Consider the following 7717-nt stretch of genomic DNA (forward strand, 5'->3'; position numbering starts at 1 on the left):
GTCCAACATTGAACCAACAAGTATTGTTTATAATGCTATCTGTTTTTATTGGGCCAAATAAAAAAGGTATATATTCTGTAATAAATACATTTTGATATTAACGTTAATCTTATGAACTTACGTATTTTTATTGTAAGATATGCTACTTAACAATTAGTTTTTTTTTGTATCCTGATTTAAAAGCATGTGTCTATGTAACATGTTTATGTGAATGATATAATAATTGGCCGACTTATTGATGTTTCGAATAATTGATGACTATTCATACCTTAACCGTCATGCTTTCATCTACCCGGAACGAACCGATACCGTCTGTGACAACTACGCGTATGGTCCTGATGTAGTCTTTATCCGGGTCTCCTGGCCCAAATGGAGATGTTTTTGCCATTTCTGAACTAGTGCCTAAAATGAAAGAAAACATGAAAAAATTTTTTTTTCTTTCTCTGCACAATCTTTTCATATTAATTTTGAAAGTAGCGTCGAAAGCAGGTAACAGCCAAAGAAAGTGTCACAGGGCCGGGTGACCATGGTTAAAACATAGAAAAAAAAAAGAAGTTGAAAAATGTCATTCATTTTGGACAGATAATGGTTTAACTTCCATCTAAATACCTAAAACACAGGGGCTTTTACCCGGTCACTTGATCCATCAGAAATCCTACGCAGCCTGTAGACGCCTACAGAGGCCTGTCCACTAGGGTGAAATAAAGGATTAATAATGTGTGATAACGACAACTATAAATGCTCTATAATCATTCATTCATTTATTTTATTGTATAATTCTGACCTGTGTGAACGATGTTCCATTCGGTTGCATTGTTTGAGCGAATGGAAAACTGGTATGACAGCGGCGTATCAACATCCGTGTAATTAAAACATTTAATCATAAAAGGAGTGTCAGTTGCGATCCCACTCGACGGCGACACAGTACAGTAACCTAATGTAGGTCGCTCGTTGGTTAAGAAGGTTGAAGTAGCAAGACCTACAAATAAAAAAGCAAGATTCAATTTGCGTTGAAACATGTGCTTTGCGATTAATTCGTGTCATTATTTCAAATTTCCAGTAAACACCAACTTTAACTTTAAAATATACACATCTCACTCACACAACAAACCATGTTTCAACAAAACAATACAATGTCGAATTACCAGCGTTACTAAAATCTTTGTTCCTGGAAGCAACGAGTCGAATTTTGTAAGTCTCAAGCTCCAAAAATACTCCGGGGTCTAAACATAGATTAGCAACATTATTTCCCGTGCCCGACTTTGGTAGCCACTCATCAGTGCTTATAAACCAGAAGACGTTATCTCTACGATGCTGAATTTCCCATCTGAAAATACAGGTTATCAAGAATTGATAAAGTGTTGTGATATTTAATTATTGATTTGCACCTGCCTTCACTATACCATCATTGTCATATTCATCAACATCAGCATCCTAAACAGAGCAGTAGCAGAGGCGTCATAATCATCATCTATCTAGAATAATATAATTACGATTATTTCAAAGCCTAAAATCATAATAGAAAACCTAGGTACTCAATGAACGTCTGGGATTGGAAACCTACCGGTCTGAAAAACTATAACATAGATCATCATAGATCATCAAACATCAGATTAAATGAAGGGAATAATAATGACTTTTTGTCACCGAAGTAGCTGTCTATCGAGCACATGCTGATGTATATACGTACTTTCACATTCGCTCCCGTGTCGTCAGTTGCTTTGCAATGTCATACAAGAGTACTCAACTTACCCTACCTCTACATGCTCCGAGATTTCACTACCAAATGCCACAGCATCCACTATAATATCATTATCATCATTGTTGGTCAACGTCGTCGCCATTGGCACAAAGCACCATCATGAATGTAATGTACATATGCGTATACCTTAGGTCAGGTGAATTTCAGCCTAACACATACAACTTCATCTGACAGATGTATTCAGTATACAATTCCAATTTTATTAAAGTAAATCGATACGATTATAGCATCATTTTCCTATATGACCACGGTTTTTATTTCCACCTACATGTTTATATTATACTTACGGTCCTATACACTGTCTTCCTTTTTTATTCTTTACAACCTTTTAATAATTGACAATAGTAATACAGCCTATGGAGTATGTTCAATACCTCAATGTATATGTGCAGGCCTATGTATGTATTTATTTGAATTTTACCGATTAAAAGACGAATATCAAAATATTATATTATATTGAAATAACCATAGAAAATTTACCTATAGTAATATACAACTCCTCTTTTCCATTTTCTGTCTCTTCCTTCGAGTGAAAATCTATTTGTAGGATTTTTCTTTTCGTTGCAATTTACTTTACATCTGTGTAAAAATGAAAATCATTAATTTTATTGCCCTAAGCAAAAACTTCAAAGTGATGTACCTGTACAAATTGGTAATAGAGTCCGCAATGTCAACCTGCTTTTTATTCCTTACAAGTATTGGTTTGTGTAAAAATGGGGCTTTAACTGATGTCAAGTCACATGTTTTGAAAACTAACCTCTCCCTAATTTTAACTTATAGCTGCCAATGTATCGACCTATAGAAGTCACTGTATTGCATTAAAGCATCTCTCGGTTTTCCTAACTATTGTAGAACCACCAACTTATTAATTGCTCTTGAAATTCCAAGATTTATGACATTATGGAACTTGACCTTGTCTTCCAAATTTTTAATAATTCTTCCATTTCCAAAAGGTTTTACTCACACTTAGTTAACTGCGATGCCAATGGTGATACCACCTACAAGAGTGCTTTAATTGACAGAGTAATGTTAACTTGCAGGTATAATTTGTTTTCATTTGCAAAAGTTTGTCTTGATAAGCAATACTCACTCTTTTGTAAAAAAAAAAATGTGAAAATCACTCGGTAATGGAATCTCAGACAGTATCAGTACTTTTTTACACTAAAAATAATAATGGTGACCTCTTGAGAGGATTTCTATCTCCTTTTTGATATCATTATGAGTAATTTTACTGGTACTGCCTGGGATTCCATTTCATAAATTGCTGTTCTGGATTGATTTGATTGATGGATGGTTTTTTAACCGATATTTGTCTGTTTTCCTTCTGTATTTTCTCTGTAATTTTGATGTTCTTCTTGGAGGTGTTTTTTGAATAAAATTGAAATTGAAAATTGAAAAACGGATTAAAAATGTATATAAAACGCATCAGAAATATAGTTTTTTGTGACAGAGGGCACAGAGGTTGGGAGAAGACAATGCAGAAAATAGCAGAAATTGAGTGTGGCAGGAGGAAAGAAATAGATCCATGCTGCAGATAAATAAAAAACGAAACTACAGGTACAACAAGTAAGCAAGGAAAAATATGAATGTATAGTTAGTCTTTAAAGTGCTGAGTTCCGTCATTAAGAGGGTATTGCAATGAGCTCCGTCTGTCTGTATGTGTGTGCGTTTGTCTGTCTGTGGTGTGTTTGTCCCTCCGGCAGCATAACTCACAAACTACTACTACACCAAATTCCTCGACTTTGGTGCTCATTAGAAGTAAAGATGTAAATTTTAGAACGTTATTTATATAGTTTTCGGTCGCAACTGACAGAGCCAACTCGAGCGGGCCATTCAAGAGAGTAATTTGCCTAGGCCAGGCTGACTCAAGCGGATCGACCGCCCTTTCAAGATATTTTGAGTAACGCCCAACCACGCCCACTTTTTTCACATCTAAGTGTAAAACATAAATGTATCTTTGAATACGCACGTGCCATTTTTGTGACATTTGAAGACAGCAAATTACGATAGGATGCATCTCATTTTGGGGTATCAAAACGTCGAAGCTTGGACTTTGGTGCTGTTGGGATTTTCGCTTGTGTTGGGATTTTAGCTTGTAACCAGGCATTTTTGGGTCATAAAAACAATAGGACCTGTCACAAAACAACCAACTCTTCTGGGCAACAAAGGAAAGAGTATTATTCGCTACCAAATGGCCAAGCGGTTAAGGCAGGGCTAACACACACACACACAGCTAACAATATCGAAACGGGTTTGCGGCCGGCTCGCTCCTATAGTTCTGGTGGTGGAACAAGTCTTCTCGAATAAGGACTATAAACCGTAGGCCCAGTGTACACAAATGCTCATGTGCACTCTAAAGAACCCAGTACATCTTTCGAGATGAGTTGGGATTTACCCCGGTGTACTGGTTCACTCGGCCCCTCTAGTGGAAAGATGAAAGTGCGCCGGTTTTCTGGCTGCAGAGGACATGAAGTTACTGAAAAGTGCAACATCTAGTTACGAGCGCATAGAGACTTCGTTTATTTGCGCTACAGTATATAAATCCATCTAGGGATTCTTCTTCTTCTTCTTATATTATTCTTATTCTTATTCTTATTCTTATTCTTATTCTTATTCTTATTCTTCCTTCTTCTTCTTCTTCTTCTTCTTCTTCTTCTTCTTCTTCTTCTTCTTCTTCTTCTTCTTCTTCTTCTTCTTCTTCTTCTTCTTCTTCTTCTTCTTCTTCTTCTTCTTCTTCTTCTTCTTCTTCTTCTTCTTCTTCTTCTTCTTCTTCTTCTTCTTCTTCTTCTTCTTCTTCTTCTTCTTCTTCTTCTTCTTCTTCTTCTTCTTCTTCTTCTTCTTCTTCTTCTTCTTCTTCTTCTTCTTCTTCTTCTTCTTCTTCTTCTTCTTCTTCTTCTTCTTCTTCTTCTTCTTCTTCTTCTTCTTCTTCTTCTTCTTCTTCTTCTTCTTCTTCTTCTTCTTCTTCTTCTTCTTCTTCTTCTTCTTCTTCTTCTTCTTCTTCTTCTTCTTCTTCTTCTTCTTCTTCTTCTTCTTCTTCTTCTTCTTCTTCTTCTTCTTCTTCTTCTTCTTCTTCTTCTTCTTCTTCTTCTTCTTCTTCTTCTTCTTCTTCTTCTTCTTCTTCTTCTTCTTCTTCTTCTTCTTCTTCTTCTTCTTCTTCTTCTTCTTCTTCTTCTTCTTCTTCTTCTTCTTCTTCTTCTTCTTCTTCTTCTTCTTCTTCTTCTTCTTAGTTACGAGCGCATAGAGACTTCGTTTATTTGCGCTACAGTATATAAATCCATCTAGGGATTCTTCTTCTTCTTCTTATATTATTCTTATTCTTATTCTTATTCTTATTCTTATTCTTATTCTTATTCTTCTTCTTATTATTATTCTTATTCTTATTCTTATTCTTATTCTTATTCTTATTATTATTATTATTATTATTATTATTATTATTATTATTATTATTTAATATTACCATTTTCAATTTCCAAAACTTTACATACTAAAACTTTGAGAAGCATGGTAAGAGAGAAAAACGGAGTAGGCAGAGAGTCTAGGCGCTTGAATTACGAAAAACACAGATGGCTACGAACCGTTATGGATAGTTAAACATAATGCATACACACATTCGTTCGCGTGCGAGACCTCTCTGTTACACCTTTATCAACAACAACAACCAGCGGCAAATCGAGCGCATCGATTATATACAGTGGCGCCGAGAGGCCGTGACAACTGGGGAAACTGCCGCGGGGCCCGGGCCCGGCAGGGGTCAGGAATAACCAAGTAAAATGATAATAAAATAAAATAAATAAATAAAAATTATTAAACGTATACATTCATACAGTATCTTTCGATTTATTCACCACTCTTAGGAGAAAACATTCTAGTATACATACAATAAAAATACATAAAATCCATAAAATATAAAATCATGCAGCACATACAAAAAGCAGCACATGCAAACAAAAGAAGTAGGAAATTAATTAAATAGAGTTAAAATAATAAAATCCATTCAAAAAGGTTGTTCTTGTAATCCGTTTAGTGTTAAAAGGACCCCATTGGAAACAAGTCATTACTTGACTTTATGGGTCATCCTTGGCTTGAGGTTGCTTTGTCTCTTTGTCGATTGTTGTTTCAAATTTGATTATTGTTTTATTGTAATAACCGACCTTTTTGTATTTTGATCTTGGACGCTTTTTTAAAAAATGATTTTCATGTATTTTAATTGTGTGTACGTGTTTTACATAAAGCCGAATAAATCAAACAAACAAAGAAAGAAATTCAGAACAGAGTTAAAATCATTAACAAAATGGCAAACTTAACACTGATATAAACACCATGGGAAAACATTCCAGTACATTCCATGAGAAGACATACCGGTACGCCATATTTTTTTTAACTGTTCCTTTTATACATTGTGCTAACTGGATCCTTTGTTGAATTAGACCTCTGCCCATCTAATCTTGACTATAATAATATCTAAAATTATTAAAAGGGCCGCTTTTTTTTTAATCAATTGTATCCTCTCAGTTCGCCAAAAAAATAATTTTCTTTCACCTTATTCATCGTAGGTCCATCGTTCGACACAGCTGTAGCCCCTATTTAGAGATGTGTGGACGCGTCTAAACATCACACAATAAAGATACAGATTGGTTTGAAAAGCGAAGAAAAAAAAACCAATAAATTGTTATATTATGTATAAGAATGTACCAAGTATGGTACAGGCCTACTATCTCTTAGATGAACTAATTTTTAAGGGGCAAACTTATTTAAAGCAACCGATATTTTAGATTTAGAGGGCAAGAAACGGTTATGATCACATATATGTCACACACACTGGGCATCGTACCATTTGCAAGACCAATGCGATTGAAACTATTATCCATTTCCTTTTTGATTGTAAAAGTCTTTCTTCCATAAGAAACTAAGTTTTGACGACTTAAAAATGACTTGTGTACAGTTGATAAATATTTTCTGTATATGGTTTATTAACATTTACTCCTTGAAAATCTTTGATAATTACCAAAATGAACACACCTGTAAAATATTTAACTACCATTTCAAAATGTATGGTACTTAGTTATGGCATGTCCCATAACACCAAATTAATGAAAGACATTTTTACATTAGTGTACTTTAGTACCGGTAGTTTCTATGCCTTGTTGCAATTTATTATTTTTTTCTGTTTATAATTTGATGTATGATATTTTCAGATGATCCGTCATGCAATAGACCTAAAAAACAAATTGTATTGCCCTTGGAGCCCATCCTATGGGGAAACTCTGCAGTATTTGAGTACATAGGCCGATGTTGTAAAAGCCTGTAAAACGAGTGTCTTCCGAATTTGTGAGATAACAGATGTGTTGTGAGTGAATGTAATTATCTCATTTTATCTTCAACTAGTTTCTAAATACAACGGGTTCAGCCGAGGGGGCGTGGCTTGTATGGTGACACGTTATGTATAATCATACCGTCTACCTAAAAACACCACACATACACCGTGTGAGCAATGTGACGTACTGTATATACGAGGTGGCTGAGGCTTATGAGGCTTAGGGATGGCCTGGCGCCATCCCTGTTTCTTACTATTGAAACTGCATTACGATGTTCGGAACTTTGTATACAACTTTACCATTATCCTAATTTGTAAGCAGGGACGTAGCCAGGATTTTGAAGGGGGGGGGGAGCCGTTATGCGAATTACGTATGCCCTCCGGCGGGGTCAAGGGGGCGAATCCCCCAGTGAAGTAGCGCACTCTGAACGTTCTTAGGACTGTTTGAGAGGATAAAGTGAAAATTGCAATAGACGCATTATAAATAAGCGAAAAAATAATTATATAATAAATCAACAGTGGCAGATCCAGGAATTCGAAAGATAGGTGAACCAGGGAGGGACTTTCACAGACTGAGGAACCACCCACTTCAGCCCCACCATGGTTGGGGCTGAGGTAAGAAAATTTATGATTAGGGCATC

The 7717-nt window shown here is 35.5% G+C and overlaps 1 protein-coding gene across 1 annotated transcript in view; it reads right to left on the reverse strand.

Annotated features, from left to right (window-relative positions):
• LOC117117519 overlaps window positions 1-7717 on the reverse strand; it is a gene marked incomplete at its 5' end in the record, with an annotated part of 89320 nt that overhangs the window by 49981 nt on the left and 31622 nt on the right. Inside the window, 4 exons of the mRNA XM_033261823.1 lie at window positions 269-402; window positions 785-979; window positions 1146-1327; window positions 2243-2341. Coding sequence (XP_033117714.1) covers window positions 269-402; window positions 785-979; window positions 1146-1327; window positions 2243-2341 — 610 coding nt within the window. The remainder of the gene's footprint in view (window positions 1-268; window positions 403-784; window positions 980-1145; window positions 1328-2242; window positions 2342-7717) is intronic.

The sequence above is a fragment of the Anneissia japonica genome, unplaced genomic scaffold (assembly GCF_011630105.1).
Source record: "Anneissia japonica isolate Jap-2015-1 unplaced genomic scaffold, ASM1163010v1 scaffold288275_len480233_cov166, whole genome shotgun sequence".
Classification (NCBI taxonomy): Eukaryota; Metazoa; Echinodermata; class Crinoidea; order Comatulida; family Comatulidae; genus Anneissia; species Anneissia japonica.